Source organism: Dunckerocampus dactyliophorus, chromosome 11 (assembly GCF_027744805.1).
Source record: "Dunckerocampus dactyliophorus isolate RoL2022-P2 chromosome 11, RoL_Ddac_1.1, whole genome shotgun sequence".
NCBI classification, from domain to species: Eukaryota; Metazoa; Chordata; class Actinopteri; order Syngnathiformes; family Syngnathidae; genus Dunckerocampus; species Dunckerocampus dactyliophorus.
Genome location: NC_072829.1, coordinates 8,011,267 through 8,028,096, shown reverse-complemented (window position 1 = coordinate 8,028,096; position 16,830 = coordinate 8,011,267). Strand labels below are relative to the sequence as shown.

Genomic DNA, 16,830 nt, shown 5'->3' with positions numbered 1-16,830 from the left:
TGGAAAGGGGGTCTACTGTGTCAGGCACAGTCTGGTGTGGTTTTACAGGCTCCAAACATTTTCTTCGAACAAACTTTTTTGTAACTGTACCGCCCAAATAAGTACAATTGTTTCCCCCAATCTTAAACGGGAACGCTGTGTACACTGATGCCGGCGACGCCTCGTTAACAGGTAAAATTTCAGATTTATTCAAATGTTAATTATATCCTGAGAACTGGCCGAAATCATTCAGTAGGGAAAGCAGAGCAGGTAGGGGGGTATCTGGATGTGAAATGAAGCTTAGTAAGTCATCTGCATATAAAGCCACCTTGTGCTCCACTCCGTTCCTCCATATGCCAGAGGTACTCTCACAGCTGCGGATTGCTATAGCAAGGGGTTCTGTGGCCAAACCAAACAATCAGGGGCTTAAGGGATACCCTTGTCTACTTCCCCGGTGAAGAGTTGGTGGATCTTTAGACCCACATTTTGAAAAGTAGGTTCCTAAAAACAGCAGAGCAGTCCAGCCATATTGAAGCTCTTTGATTAGTACTTTTGGCAGCAGGTTCTCTAGATCAGCAGCAAGGTCCCGTCATATAGAGGATCTTTGATTAGGATTTTTCCAGTATATCTGGAAAAACAGCAGAAGGCTCTTGTCATATAGTGGATCTTTGACTAGCATTTTTGGCAGTAGGTTCTCAGCCCCTATTATATACAGTAGTGCATCTTTGATTCCCTTTTTGGCCAGTAGGTTCTTAAAAACAGAGCCGTCCATTTTTGGCAGTAGGTTCCCAGAAACAGCAGAGCCCTCCAGCCATATACTGTAAAGGATCTTTTGACTAGTGATTTTGGCAGTACACCCTCAAAAACAGCAGAAAGGTCCTTTAATATAGAATATTGTTGACATGTGTTTTTGCAGTAAGTCCTTAAAAAGAGCAGAGAGCTCCTATCATTGAAGATCTGCAGCAGGTTCTCAAAAACAGCAGCAAAATGCTGTCATATAGTGGCTCTTCGAGTTACATTTTGGGAAATAGGTTCTCCAAGACAGCATAGCTGTCCTGTCAGGATCTTTGACTAGCATTTTTGGCAGCAGGTTCTCTAAATCAGCAGCAAGCTCCTGTCATATAGAGGATCTTTGACAAGGTTTTTTTGTAGTAGCTCTTGAAAAACAGCAGAACGCTCTTGTCATATAGTGGATCTTTAACAGTAGGTCCTCAAAAACGAAGAGCCGCTAGAGTGCATCTTTGATTCCCATTTTGGGCAGTATGTTCTTAAAACCAGCAGTCCTACCAGGATCTTTGACCAACATTTTTGGCACTCCAGCCATATAGAGGATCTCTGACTAGTGATTTTGGCAGTACACTCTCAAAAACAGCAGCAAGGTCATGTCATAGAGAGGATTGTTAACATGTGTTTTTGCAGTAAGTCCTTAAAAAGAACAGAGACCTCCCGAAGATCTCAGGCTGGCATTTTTGGCAGCAGGTTCTCAAAAACAGCAGCAAAGTGCTGTCATGTATTGGCTATTTGACCTATATTTTGGGAAAAGGGCTCTTAAAAACAACAGAGGAATCTTGTCAGGATATTTGACCAGCATTTTTGGCAGCAGGTTCTCTCGTACAGGATCTTTTTTTTTGCAGTACATCTTGAAACACAGCAGAATGCTCTTGTCATATAGTGGATCTTTGACTAGCATTTTGGGCAGTGTCTTCCCAAAAACAGCAGAAAGCTCGTGTTATATAGGAGGATCTTTGACTCGAGCAAACATTATGTACTCAATGCAGACATTCTACTATCCTTAATAATGTTACCTAAATTGTATTTTGTATATGTATTTTGTATATGTAATTATGTGGATTTATGCTTAAAAAATGGTATACAGTCATTTTGGAAAGCTATATATATATAAAAAAAAAAAAACAATAATAATACTGTAATAACATGGCTGACCTTATCTATTAAAGTGGGTAATGACTTAAACGACAATGTGGGTATTTGACCACAAGAGGGAGCCATAGTTAAAATAAAACCACTGCAGTAATTGACTACGTGCGTAACAAAATGAAGAAAAAAATAGGAGACTTGCTCGACAAGACAACTACATTAGAGGAGAGAAATCTGTCATGTTGGACTCTTAAAAAAGTAAAAAGGTTTAAAAAAGTATATAAAACACGTAAAGATTAAAACATATTTCATTGTCATTCACAGAATGAATATGTTAACTACAAAAATGACACTGTGTTTGTCAGCTAATGTCACTACCTGTGAGTTCAGTGCGCCGCAACACAAAAGCAAAAAACCAGAACCAGAGCCAGAAGACACACACAGTGCTGGCAAACACTGATGACTACAGTCCATAGTCAACCGCTTGGGTCCCTGCAAGAACCTGCAACAGTCCGCTTTCTGTCTGTTTGAGACGTCAGCGTTTTCCTCGCTTGGACGGGGTCTCTTCCGTCTTCTGTCCTCCTCGCGTCCGCCCAGCGGGGGGGCTGCCCTCCCGTTTGCGAGGACCCTTGGTGGTGGTCGCCTGGCCTTTGGTCCCACTAGGTGGGACGGAAAACAAGACGTGTGAGTCACTACACTGACTTATTGGATTTCACATAGCATATATGGATGAGGCAATTACAGAAAGAAAGTGGGGTTGTTTATTGCAAGGATTACGGAAATTACGGAAAAAACCCACGTACGCATGGGGAGAACATGCAAACTCCACACAGAGATGCCCAAAGCGGAGATTCGAACCCAGGTCTTCCCGATCTCCTGACTGTGTGGCCAACATGCTAACGAGTCAGCCACCTTGCGGCCCGCATCACAAAACCATTGCCCATAAAAAAGTCACACCTCTCAATCGCTCGGCCTTATTTTCTCTTTGTTCGTATCACTGCACGCCGCCGCTTGTCCAATGTTGTGTATGTGTTCCACAGTGTTTACATGCGCGGATGAAGACCGCTGCGACACGAGAGTTAAGTGAGAGCTAGGCTAGGCCTCACTGTGCCTGGACTGCTTTCTCATGGTGCGGGGAGCTTGCACGTGAAGTGTCGCTCTAATCGCTGGTTGTTTATACTAGAGACAATAAATTACTATTGCGTTGAAGAGTGTTTGTTAATTCTAAATCAAACCATCAACTGATGTATAACCATGTCAAATGATTAGTCCTACCCTGAAAATATTTGGCAGGCTTATTTTTTCCTAAATTATGATTTATTGGATTTTATATGAATTTTACTCTTGAGAAATTAAACTTTATTGCTTTTGATACGATGTACTCGCATTATTATGCCAAATGAAATGGTCTCAAAAAGTGTTGTCAATAATATCGATTATCAACAATAATTTGTAGCACAAATATTTGTAGGTCTAGTAAAATTGTTATTGTGACAGGCCTCCTGCCAATATACACATTCATATTACACTGGCTTGCTGGTAGAAGCAAAAAACATGTTGTTTCCATGTCAACAGGCTCTATGACACCTAAAATATGCCCTTGCACCTGTTTGTGTCTCCTGACAAGCGGGATGCTCGCACCAGAATGCTTTGGGTTTAAATGCTAATAGCTGAGGTAAGAGTAACAAGTCAAACTTACCGTGCTCCTGCCGCAGTCGTCTCGTCCTTCCCACTCTGACAACTGGCACGCGTGGACGGCTTGCTCGGCTTATTTCTGGAAATGAGTAATCAAGATTTTTAAATTTGGGGTATATTATCTTGATAACGTCTGCATCCAGTTGTCAGTATGATGCAGTCTTATAGTTGTACACTGCTGCAAAGTACAACCAGAAGAATAAATGCTGTTACTGTATATGATTAAGTCTACGGTCCGCACCGCCACAGGGCAAGGTTAGATATTTTAAGAAGAGATAGCGTACCCTGGCACCTCAACTCAGGAGCATAAGACAGGCTTCATAGACTAAACTCAAAATGCAACAAAGAGTCGAAATGCCTGCCAGGTACAAAAAATAAATCAATGTTATTATATTCATACAAAGTAGTAGTAAGATCACCTTTCAGCTTCCAGGCGAGAGGCCAAACGCGTTGTCGCTCTGCTTGCTGTCGCTTTCCCGTCCTCACCCTTCTCACCGCCATCCTCCACCTCCTCTTCGTCATCCTCATTCGGCTCCTTTTCGGCTTCTGATGTTTTCTCCTTTTTATCTGCGAGAAGGTCCACAAAAATATTTCATTTGTTTCGATGGAAGCATCATAACAGGGTCATTAAAAAAAACAACAACAACAACAACAACAACAAGGAACCTGGTTCGTCTGCAAGGACTGCTGCCTTGGGGGGTCGTCCCCTGCGACCGAGCTTCTTGGGGGTGGAACCTTGCTGCTCGTCTACTTCGTTTTCTTTGGACAGACTCACTGAGGGAGAAGCTGAGAGAAGATGTTAGTCGACAAGCATCACAAGACAAGACCAGTGTGTCTATGTTTGGTCTGTTTGCTTTCCTCACCGTTCTCTTCGTGTGTCTTCTCGTCACTTTGTACCTGCATTACATCCTCACTTGTCTCATTTACAGCCTCCTCCTCACTGGTCTCCTTTCCAGCCTCCTCCTCGCTTGTCTCTTTCACAGCCTCCTCTTCGCTTGTCTCTTTCACAGCCTCCTCTTCGCTTATGTCCTGTACGCTTGTGTCCTTTACAGCCTCCTCACTTGTGTCATTTATGGCCTCCACACTTGTGTCCTCTACAGCCTCCTTGTTTGTGTCCTTTACACTTGTGTACTTTACAGCCTCCTCGCTTGTGTCCTTTGCAGCCTCCTCGCTTGTGTCCTCAAGAAACTCTTCATTTGTGTCCTTTCCAGCCTCCTTATTGATGTCCACCATGGCCTCCTCCCTTGTGTCCATCATGGGATCCACACTTACGTCCTTCATGGCCTCCTCACTTGTATCCCTCATGGTCTCCTCAATTTTATTCTTTACAAGCTCTTCACTTGTGTACTTTACAGCCTCCTTATTGTTGTCTATCATGGGCTCCTTACTTGTGTCCTCTATGACGTCTTCACTCGCAGCCTTGACAACCTTCTCACTTGTGTCCATCACCTCCTCATATGTGTCCTTAGACGCCTCCTCCTCTATGTCCTCAGTGCTCTCCCCAGTGGTGTCCCTCACAGCTGTCTCGCTGGCATCCTTCACAGCTCCTTCACTTGTATCCTCCATGACCTTTCCATTGGTGTCCTCAACAGCCTCCTCACCGGTGTCTTTGTTCAGCTTCCCTTCCTCTTCCTGTGGATTTTAACGCGAGTCGTTCACCATCACAAAGCGACAACGTGAATTCTAGACAATCACGACGTAGCTCACCTCCACAGATTGTTCCGTCTCCTCTGACCTCCACTTTTTGACTGCTGGCCCATCTAAGGAGGAGGACATATGAGGACATATACGCTGATGTTGCCGCATTGCGGCCATGTTGTACTGAAGAGCCAGGGCAAGTTTCACACATGTACCGCTTTCCTACTATGATCCAACTGTATTTATTATGATATGTAACAGATAATACTCAGCAACATTTTTTATACCCGTTTCAGTGCTTTCCTGGTGGGCAGAACTTCCTGCAGGAGGAGACGACACACTGACCTCACTTTCTTGAAGCCTGTCAGACTTTGCTCCACTTCCCTCTGCCACTTGCTGTGGATCATTAGGATGAATTATGATGGGTACTAGGATAAAACCATATTAAAATACAATATACAGTAATACCTAATTTATGACGATACATTGGTTGCAGACCTGACTGTGATAAGTGAATTTCCGCGAAGTAGGATTCCCTTATAAATTAAATATTTTTGTACTTAGAGCGTACAAACCTGTTTACGACCTAAGTGCATTTAACATTAGAGCCCTCTAGACATGAAATAGCACCCCTATAGTCACCTTTACACTTGTATTACCCAATGTTGTAGCCATAAGAAGAGAAACCATGCCATTTAAGACATAAATGTGCTTGTGTGTTTCTATAAAGGTGTTCCCTCGGCAGAGCAGAGTGAGTGGTGGACAGGAAGTGACGTCAGGGGTTCAGAGTTGAGTTTCAGCTTGCCGTGGGTTATGGCCGTAACAGTAGCCCGTGTTTTTATTAGGGATTATTGTGCCTGATCATGCAAACCTGCAATAAAAGCCTGTCGTTCCGGCTATCAAGTCTGATACTTGTGTGTGTCTCACCGAATATTACAGTAACATTACTGACACCTAGTGTAGAATACTACATCCACATTTTTGAATACGAATGCCTTATATTTGTAATTTAGTTCATTTAGTCATTTTTATGCTTGAAAATACTTAATTTAGGCCAAAAATACGTAGCATTAAACATTATATTTGCATATGTTTCAACCACGAAACATTTATTAAATTACTATATTTTTTTAGCTGTATTCTGCATTTCTCCGTTTTGCCAACCTGCTCCTTCTCTGTGGAGCTTGCTGCCGACGATTTGTGGCCGCTCTCCTCGTCTTTGCTCAGGTTATCTAAAAAGAAAGATCACATTAAAAGGCATTTTTCATGTTGCTGGTATCAGCAATGATGTTCAAGCTGGAATGTTGTTTCCAGAGTATTTTGTCATATGTTGACGTCAAGAGTCTTACCAGCTTTGGCTGCCGAGCGTCTCCCTCTGCGACTGGGAGTTCGCTCTATCTTCTCTAATTCTTTTGGCTCCTCCTCTTCCACAACTTTAGAAGATCGTCCCCTGCATGGCGATTTGACCTCCGCTTCCACCCTGGGCTGCTCCGTTTCCTGATCAAGACAAAATGTCTGTCTTTTTTCCCCCCCAAGTAATGAAGTAAATCTCAGAATAAAAGACCTTTTCTGACCTCAGAAGATGGTTCCTTTACATCCTGGTTTTCATTGCTAACATGCACATCAACATTATTACTGCTTTCAATCGCTGCTGCAATGCTCTGACTGGACCTCTTTCTTTTACGTCCTCCTCGTCCTTCAGGCTTCTCAAAGATCAAAAAGACTGCAAAATCAACACCTGAACCATACATTGCACCAATGAGTTACCTTACCTTATCTGACTCCTTTTCTTGCTCCTGGATGTCTGAGATGGAGATGGCACCTGGATCAATGATTTTTAAAGTTAGCATTTAGGAATTACATTGACAAAAACTTAAATACACAGCAACTCACTGGCTTTTTTGGTCACTTCAGTTCCACACTCCAGTTCTGTCCTTTCTGTAACTTCTGTGGGAGGAGCGCTGAGTTCCCCCTGAAGAACAATGGATGACATCCACAAACAAACAATGTGAAATTCAGGTTAAAAGTGCTGAACAAGCTTTTGACTGTTTCCACAGGAACTTACGGTTTGTTCTTCCTGTGTCTTCATCTCAGTGTCACCTGTTGATAATAAAAAGGAAGGTGAATTCAAACACCGCCAAAGCAGTAACAATTAACAATTGTGTTCTGCATGTTCCTAATATTTCAGTCCATTTGGGATGCCAAATGGCGTTTAATTAGGACATGGCAGCTATTACAGTGGAAGCCACTATTTGAGGAAATGCTGCACCACCTCTCCAACAGTGTCAATCAAAACTAAGCATTATCATATTTTTTATACAAATCCTGTATTGGCTCCCTAACAAAGTGGCCTGTGAGTGTTTTTAGTCCTTTTTTAATAACATTGCATACTCTCACTGAGGTCCATCTGCTCCTCTTCAGCAAACGCCTCTTCTGCCTGTTATCATTCGCAAGAATAGAGTTTTACATTTCAAACCATATTGCTGACAATGCAAAAAAGGAGTGCATAGTGTGGCTTGTTGCTCACTTTGGCGTGTGTGTCTGCAACCTCGCTTTGTACTGAAGAGGACAAGAGACAAAAAAGTCAGTTGGATAGGAGCGTCTTTTTTTGCAAATGACGCGTAGGATGATGCTCACCTTGTGGACTGGGAACATGCTCGACTGCAGGTGTCTCACAAGGTGGGTTTTCCTCCATGCTTTCTGTGATGGCTTCAGCAACTGGAACATCATCAACAATTATAATGCAAACACACTCAAATAATACCTGACCAAAGGGAGGTGGGAGGCGTTACCATCTTCATCGGTGGATGCCGGCTGCGTGTCAGATGCCACCTCTGCAACTTCGGCCACTTTCTCATTCGGATGAATCTGAAGGTCATGTGACTTCGTGTCAACCTCCAGGTAAGCACACATAAACGTCACTTTATGACAAGGAGTAGCAGCTGTTTTCACGTTGCATGTATGTGAATGAGAGCTTTGAAGGCAGCCTTGAGCAAAATATCACTGACAATCGATGGTGTTCTTGCTTGAAAGTGCAATAACAGTCCCTAAATCAGTCATCAGCCATAGCACTGATATGAAAAATGTATAGATGTGGTGGACCAGGACTACTTCCTTTGTAGTGGCATCAACTACAAGAAGTTGAATGGGGTGAAGTGAGGGACCAAAATAAAAGCCCCATGAAGCCAACAGAGACGAAATTTGTTGTTTACCTGAGGAGACGTATGAACACTCGTTGCAGCCATTTCGCTCTCCTCGATTGTATATTTCTCTGTAAAGACAAACACCTGTTAAATTATTCACAATAACTTTTAACTATAAAATTATGATGAAATACCGTCGTCGTTGGATTTATCAGCATTAGTATCCACAGGTGACGACTGAGCAGCTGCGTTTGGATCTTCTTGTGGTTCCGGCTGTTCCGTGCCGCCCTCCTGTGGCAGCCCAACAGGTGGCGCCACCTCCTGACTCATGAAGCCGGGGGAGAGCGCGCTGTCAGGGTCCATGGAAAGCAGCGTGAGGGCTGCCTCTTTCATCTTCATGTCGGCATCCTGAAGTGTTGCTTCTGTGGGGGCGCGCTCTCCAACGCCCGCTGCCGTGTGGAGCCTGGCCGAGGTGCAGACGTCCATGAGTGTCAGCAGGGCGTCGGCCTCTGGAGGCACGGCTGGCATCTCGGCGGTCATGTCGCAGGTATCGTCATTAGTGACGGGGGAGGCAGTGACGGGTTCCGAGTTGTCTTTGAGCAGAGACGTCTTCTGCGCCTCCTCAGCCACAACAACCACAGAGCTCTTCTCCACTTTGTCTTCATGGGATGCTTTCTTCTCAAGAACTTTCTCTTTCTTCTCCGTTTTTTTCTTTGCAGTCTTCATGCCAGGCTCCTCAGAGGATCTTCTCTGTTCCTTCACACTTCCCTCCTTCTTTTTGACCTTGGTTATCTCAACTTTGCTGGAACCTGAGGCTCCTCGGACATCCAAACTGTGAGCTTTCTTGTCCGTTTTTGGCAAAGACTTTGCATCCTCTTTGGATTTTGATTTTTCCGTGGTTTTTCCTCTATCTGCAGGCTTGACTCTTTTTGGGGATTTGTCACTGTCAGGTTTATTTGGTTGCTCTGCCTTGGTCCTGTCTTTATCTTTGCCCTCCGCTTTCAGTTTAGGTTTGTCCCCTTGCCGCTCTTCGCTGTGGCTCTTGGACCTCTTCAGGATGTCCTTGGAGTGTTTCTCTTTCTTCTTGCCGCTGTCTGCGCCTGGTCCCACCTCAGGCCGGTCCTCGGAGGAGACAGAAGTTTCAGGCCTTAGGAGAAGCTGCTTGGAATCGCTTACTGCTGCCTTTTTTTCTCCTTTGACCTTGTCTTTCTCTTTCATTTTGTCTTTATCCTTGTCCTTATCTCTACTTTTGTCCTTCTCTGCTTTGGTAACCTCAACAGACTGAGCCCTCATTCTCTTGGCTGAGACATCTTTAGGAGCTTCGTCTGCCTCCTTTACTGTTTTCTTCTCATTTTTCACTTTGGGCTTCTTCTCATCACAGGACGCCTTCCCAGGAGCACCATCTTTCTGCTGGGACTCATTCAGCAGAGGCTCGGGTTTCTTCTCCTGCTTCTGTCTGAGCTTGGGTGGCTCCTCTGGCACGCTGCGCTCCTTCTCTTTGCGCTCCTTGCGCGATGGGCGGTCAAACTTGCTGACGGAGCGCTGCCTGAGAGCCTCCAGTGAGCCCAGCTCCAGGTCCAAGATGAAAGAGTGCGTGCGGTTTTTATCGGGCAGCTTCTTGGTGTCGCTGGGGTCTTCCGAGACGCTGCCACTCATCCTCCGGTGCCTCTCGTCAGACGACTCGGACAGGTTTCTTACCAGTTTCTGTTGGTGGCTGCGCGATGGTGTGCTTTTCACGTCCTGAAAAAAAACAACCAAATGACTATAATTCAGTATATCAATGAATTAATTCTTAATGTTACCTACTGGCTTTTTAGAGGTTTCTCCTGATTCTGCTTTTTTCTTGCTGGTCACGTCGCTCTCTTTCCTGAAGGAAGACAAACTTGAGGAGATGTTGCTTTAAAAAAACGGGCAAAGAAACAACACTCTCAGGACTCACCTCAAGTCAAGCTTCCTCTTTCTGCTCAGCGCCATTTTTTTCTCCAGAACTTTCTGTTCTTTACGGGCTTCCTTAGCTTGGGGTTTCTGGAGACCGGCAGGTTGGCCACTCTTCTTCTTTTTCTGATCTGTGCAGGGACATCATAACCATTAACTCTAGACTGCAGTGAGCTAAATGGAGGAAGGAGGAGGTTTGTTAGGTCTGACATCACACGGTTCATATAGCTAGATTCAAGCTTTTGCACGTTTTTCCATTATTCTACAGCTGTGGTAAAGTCCAAAGACATCAGTTACAGTAGATACAATCGAGTAGACAGACCTAGCTCTTCAGACTGTGATGCTTTCTGTTTGCGCTTCTCTTCCATTCGTTCTCGGTTTTGCTGCCTTTTGAGCAGACGTTCCTCTTTGTCCTTTGCCTGAAAAGCACAGTGACATGCTCGTGACAAACTACACTCTTTTAAAAGGTTATTACATCTGGCCGGTGTCATCGCCGTTTGTCAAAAAGCTGTAGAAATCCCTTCAATTTTCATACACGTGCAAATTCATGGCAAAAATCAGACACAATATCTCAGAAAATTCAGCAATCATTTTATTACAGTATATCTTGTCAATGGACAATACTATAGAAAGTTAACGTGGATATATTTAGAGCAGGGGTCGCTAACCCATGGTTCGCGATCGACCAGTTGATCTTTGGGACTTTGCCGACTGATGGCATAAATGTTAGGAAAAATAAATGCATTATATACTAACGAGGGAAAGGCTTCTTGAGACGTCATCTGTACTTCTGTGAAGAAGGTGTCGGACGTTTCGCTCCTCATCCGAAGAGCTTCGTCAGCGAACTAACAAGTGCTGGTAGCCTAGGCCTTAAATACAGTATGAGTGGGCGGAATTGGTGTGCCAATGCCCTCCTCCTATTGGTTCCTTACACTAAGACTGGGCGGAGTGGTGGTCTAATCCTCTCCTCCCATTAGCACCTCCGATCAAAGGGAAGTGTAGCTTCCTGTAGTTGGGTATGAACGACTCTGATTTCCTCACAGAAAACATGTCCAAATTGTGTCCTTGGTGTCAATATTTAGTGTGAGCACCATTGTTATCTAAATATCACCACTTATATAAATAATAAACATTTGATATTTTTAGATTTTTGTATTAGAAATTCATTTTACACGTATTTTGGTAATACATAGATTTAAGCTGCCCGCACGGTGGCATAGTGGTTAGCATGTTGGCCACACAGTCACAGTCAGGAGATCAGGAAGATCTGAGCTGGAATCTCCATTGGGCATCTGTGTGGAGTTGCATGTTCTCCCCATGCGTGTATGGGTTTTCTCCAGGTACTCCGGTTTCCTCCCACATTCCAAAAACATGCTAGGTTAATCGGCGACTCTAAATTGTCCATAGGTATGAATGTGAGTGTGAATGGTTGTCTATATGTGCCCTGCGATTGGCTGGCGACCAGTCCAGGGTGTACCCTGCCTCTCGCCCGAAGTCAGCTGGGATAGGCTCCAGCATACCAGTGACCCTAGTGAAGATAAGCGGCATAGAAAATGGAAGAATAGATTTAAGCAACGAAAAAACATTGGCCTCTGACGAACCATTTAGGAGCCGAATTTTTTCAGGGAGCCGAGCCAAAATAAAAAAAAATTCCCTTACAAGACCCGAAATTCCCATTCCCATGTCAGTGTACAGCTTGTATAATGTTGATTCCTTATCCACTGAAAATCAGTCAACACATTGCCATTATTGTCAAAATAGCTGGTAACACAAGTGAGTAGCAAGATAATTGTGGCTTGCCAAGTCAAGTGTGGTGGTAGTAGTAGTCTGGGGGGACTGCACAAGTGCTGCTGGCACTGTGGTTCATGCAGTAGAAACACAGGGGTGGGTCTTCAAGTGGAAGGAAGGTGAAGGAGCACAAGTTGTCTAACATGCACCAGCTCCATCAGTGATGTCATCATGAAGGAGTGGAAGAGGATTCCAGTAACAACCTGGGCAGCTCTGGTGAATTCTATGCCCAAGAGTATTAAGGCAGTGGTAGATAACAATGGTGCTCACACTAAATATTGACACCAAGGACACAATTTGGACATGTTTTCTGTGAGGTGTGCTCATTGTGTTGCCAGCTATTGAGACAACAATGGAGGGCAGCGAGATACTGGAGATACCGCATGTAAGATGAAGGCATCTACGGTCTGAGGTCTCATGAGTGCCACTCTCTATGTGAAGACATTTACTCACTGCAGATCTGCGCCTTTCCTCCACGGTGACCTCGTCGTCTGAGTCGCTATAGTAACGCGAGTACAGGAAGGGCTTGTGGACGTAGGCCTTGCGGCGTGGTTTACTCTCCTTGCCTTCGTCTCCCGTGTCCCCACTCGCCTCTCTCTTGTCTGATTTGACACCTTAATGTGGAGACAGAACAAAGGCTGAAATTCTCTCGGAAATTTCGAGGCGGGATGCGGGGCAACAAAACGAGCGAGACCATCCGTCGCGTGCTCGCCCTCCTCGGAGGAATCAGACAGCGGCGCCTCATCTTCGCTTTCCCCTTCAAACGACGACAGGTCGCTGGTGTGCACGGAGCTTACTGTGATGTCGCTCAGACCGTCCAAGTCAGAATCCTCCAAAGAATACTCTGCAGGGTAAAGACTTTATGGTCAAAAAAACTAATATTTACAATCTCTAAGGCAAACTAACCCATTTATGAGCAACTACATACAATGCTATGTGCATGCCAAAGGAATAGATGGTGCTGCAAATGCAAACCATAAGGCTGTTTTAGCAAATCAGAAGTGATCAGTGGCATAAAGAAAAATTAGAACTGCATGTGTGTAAACCAACAAAAGTGGACTAATTAATGGCTAACAAAATTATATAAAAAGTGATGATAAAATAACGTAAGGAGACAACAACGCACCATATGACATCATCAAAGGAGACAGACCCCCCAAAATGGTAAATGCAAAAAAAGTCATCATCTTGTACTCTAAAAGTACATTTTCAGTGACTTGAATACCAAATATCGCCATATTTTGCCATTTTGGTGGGATTTTTTTATGTAAATCACGAAGGAAAATCATTCTTGTAGAAATACAAAAATAAATGATACATTCTTTTCATTGGACAGCTACTTTCCCTACCAAAAATATTATTAACCACCTCACAAAACCAAGCAAATTAGTCAGCTGACCTTCCTTTATCTTTTCTCTGGCTTTCTCCTTGGCCTGGCTGGAATTCTCCTCTTCAGAAGGTTTCCCGCTTGTTTTACTGGCTGCTTTGTGTTTGTCCTCAGCTTGGTCTTCGCCAAAAGTCCCTTCCTCCTCCATCTTCACCTCCTCCGTGGGGATCTCTTTCTCCACTTCCATCTGATCCGGAGCTGTGTCGTCCGTCCTGGCCTCCAATTGCTGCAACTCAGACGCTGCCTTTGCTTCCTCGGCCCCGTCCTCTGCCGTCTTCCTATCTCCGTCCTCATCCACACTCATGTCCTGCTCGCCCTCCTCTGCGGGCCCATCAAGGGCTTTGCGGACCTTCTCTGTGGTCTTGACATTGGCCTCCTGGCTGAGAGAAGTGATGGCATCCAGGATGGACATGGCGTCGGTGGCCGCGGTGGACGTTGGAGTGGACAATGAGGCTGTGAATGTATAAATTTCAAAGTTAACTTGTATCTACATGAAAAGATGTGTATGCTACAGAAAAGCCCAAATGAAAGGCATCAAAAGTGGTGGCTCACAACGACATAAGCGTACCCTGTTGAGGAACGATAGCGTCCACTTTGTTCTCCGTTGAGGGAATCGGTGGTGGAGGGTGCGGCGGAAGCTCCTCGCTGCTGGTGCCAGGCGAAAGAAACTGATGGACCACCTTCTCCACCTGCGGCCTGAAGATGTGGTTGACTTTGGGGTCCACCACCTGGGCCACAATTCTGTCCACTCCTTGCTCCAGCATCCCAGATCTAAGAAGGACACGTCCTTTGAGCATGGCTGTATCTCCACAGAAGACAGCGTGAAAGGACCAATGTTCTTACTGCAACACTAGCTGCCTGATGTTGTTTCTCAGCTGGTTTTTGTTCAACTGGGGGCTCCATGTGTGGTTGGATAGGTGATTGGAGACAAAGTTGTCTACCCTTTGCTTCAGGTTCAGGTAAGCGGGCTGCAACACACACAAACTTCAACCCACACACCATGGCTGGACCATACACTACACCAGGGCTGTCAAACTCGTGCCATGGAGGGCCGAGACACTGCAGGTTTTCTTGCCAGCCAGACACTAAAGCGGGTGATTTTAATGATCAACACCTTCAGTTTGAGGGAAGGAGCTCATCAATTAAATCACCTGCTGAAGAAACTGGTTGGAGAAAAAACCTGCAGCGTCCCAGCCCTCCAGGGCACGAGTTTGACACATGTGCACTACACCCTAGTTCCTCATTTGGTGGTCGTTTATTTACTCAATAGTGTCAAACATGTATTAGGGTTGGGCCTTAACACTCTGTAAGCAAACCAGGACATCTGCATTATTATCTGAGTAATGCCCTTAACGTTGGACGTGTTGAATGAACAAAGAAAACCGGGAACATTGGGTGTGTGTATGTATAGTAAAGACACATTTGTATAAAACTAACTAACTTTTACTCAAGTGCCATTCTTTTTGCAGTCGCGACCTGCTGCTGTTAGTTAGCTTAGCATAACACACAGCCAATTTAGTACGCATGCAAATGTTTAATTGAGCTTACAGTAAAAGTAACCAAAAACAGACGAAATTTTCAACTTTATATATTACAGGTATTAATTTGATTGATAAAATAATCTCCTACGTTACCTTAGTGTCCACGTCTGCCAGACAATCCCTCCTGAACTGGTCGAAGAGTCCTTGTGTTTTCAGGTGATTCACAATCATTGACACCAGCTGAGGATCACCCGGTGGTAAACCCGCCATTTTTAAACAATGAACCTTTATTTCAATACCTAAAAAAACTATTTTAAAAGCATACCGAAACCAAACGCGGGAGTTTTTGTTTTGGTACAAGACTTATGCGCGGTTTCAACCCGGAAAAGGTTGGCTACAAAACAACAATTGACCCGGAAGTATAATATAAAGCTTCCGTTAACACAATGAGCGTCGCGTTATAATTGATGTATTGGCCATACAGTACTGTACGTAGTTTGTCAGTATAAGCCAACAATTATTTATATATACACGGGACATTATAGAGCATTAGAAGTCAACTGCAAAAAGGTGAGCTTTACACAACGTCACAGAAATAGATGAGCTCAAAGGAAAAAGGTTTACATAGACAGTGACTTACATTTTACAGTTAAATAATAAATATAAGTATATAGTTAAAATGAAAAAATTGCAAAGTTCTACTGTAAGATTTGTTCCATTTGTTCCCATTTCTATTAGCTGTGCCTTCATGCTGAGAGTGCTGTAGTCAAAACGTGTGTCGATTACATATCGGGTACATCATATTGTACTCTTAATTACTATCAATAATGTGGAAAGGAAATTGAAACAGGAGAAAGAAAAGTTAATGGCGGTGGGATTCGAACTTACGCCTTTGTTGAGACTGGAACCTTTAGAGGAAATGTTCACCAACTTTCGCACCCAATCAGCTCCATTTTAGTCCATCTTTCGCCAATATGTTCAATATTTGGCTAATGCGAGAATGCCTATGTGCTTCCGGCTTTATGAGCATATTTCAACATTTAACCAATCACGGATGTTGAAAACACTGCGCATCTGTAACTGTTTTTCCTCTCAGTATTCAGACAAGTCAATAGTGCAACATACATATAAATAAAGTATTTGCTCCAGCTCAACTCGACGTCGAACACAAATCTGATGTCAATTTCAGTCCTTTTGCGCATCATCATTGTGCACAATACGCATTGTGCTGCATCCAAAACATGTACTTTGAGCAAACTCCGGCAAAACATTATATTAAACTCATTAAACATAAACAGTGTATTTCACACAGAGGTGTATATGCAAATGAGTTGACATCTGCATTGACACACAATGTGAACTTCAGAGCATTTCTCAATTCATTTTGTGACTATTCAGACAAGAATTGAAGTGACACTGATTCAAAATCAGAAATATGGCGTAGTGTCCATGATATGCACAATGTTTCAGTTTTCTAATGATCTATTGTTTTCAAATCAATACACTTTGGGGAACTATTGTTTAATTAATTTTATTTAAAAGCTCTTCACATTCCAATTACAATGTTAAATACTGTTGAGAAATTAAAGGTTCGGTGTACTCGGATTATTATGCCATATATAATCATTATATTTATGAAAAAATTGTCTCAAAATAATGTTGACAATAATGTAGTTTTTATCTGCAATAATTTCATCCAGCAAAATTTGGTATCGTGACAGGCCTAGTGTTAATTATGTAAGATGAAAATGTATATCTTATTATACAGCTGAGTTTGTTTAAATCTGTTGAGTTATGTTTTAATTAATTTATAAGGACTACGACACAAAATGAAAAGCAATACAAGATCAAATGTATTCAAAAATGTAACACAGGCAAGTAGTACTGGCTCATAATAAATCAACTA

At 43.6% G+C, this 16,830-nt stretch overlaps 1 protein-coding gene across 3 annotated transcripts; it reads right to left on the bottom strand.

The window, feature by feature from the left end:
* Nucleotides 1-853: 853 nt before the first annotated feature.
* On the bottom strand, nt 854-15,333 carry bod1l1 (biorientation of chromosomes in cell division 1-like 1). Of its 3 annotated transcripts, none has more exons than XM_054792697.1 (28): nt 15,078-15,333; nt 14,287-14,411; nt 14,012-14,214; nt 13,456-13,896; nt 12,751-12,900; nt 12,510-12,670; nt 10,591-10,687; nt 10,273-10,399; nt 10,140-10,200; nt 8,528-10,073; nt 8,403-8,461; nt 7,983-8,085; nt 7,828-7,908; nt 7,718-7,749; nt 7,582-7,627; nt 7,256-7,290; nt 7,084-7,162; nt 6,963-7,012; nt 6,765-6,896; nt 6,540-6,687; nt 6,355-6,422; nt 5,478-5,586; nt 5,260-5,312; nt 4,416-5,184; nt 4,219-4,338; nt 3,972-4,119; nt 3,557-3,631; nt 854-2,516 (listed from the first exon to the last, which is right to left on the bottom strand). In XM_054792697.1, exons 1-28 carry the CDS (start codon nt 15,192-15,194, stop codon nt 2,393-2,395), a joined length of 5,259 nt encoding a protein of 1,752 aa, XP_054648672.1. In that variant the 5' UTR covers nt 15,195-15,333; the 3' UTR covers nt 854-2,392. The 3 variants fall into 3 exon arrangements, with proteins under 3 accessions (XP_054648672.1, XP_054648673.1, XP_054648674.1); XM_054792698.1 differs by having other exon boundaries at nt 6,765-6,893; XM_054792699.1 differs by having other exon boundaries at nt 7,983-8,058.
* Between the last annotated feature and the right edge of the window lie 1,497 nt (nt 15,334-16,830).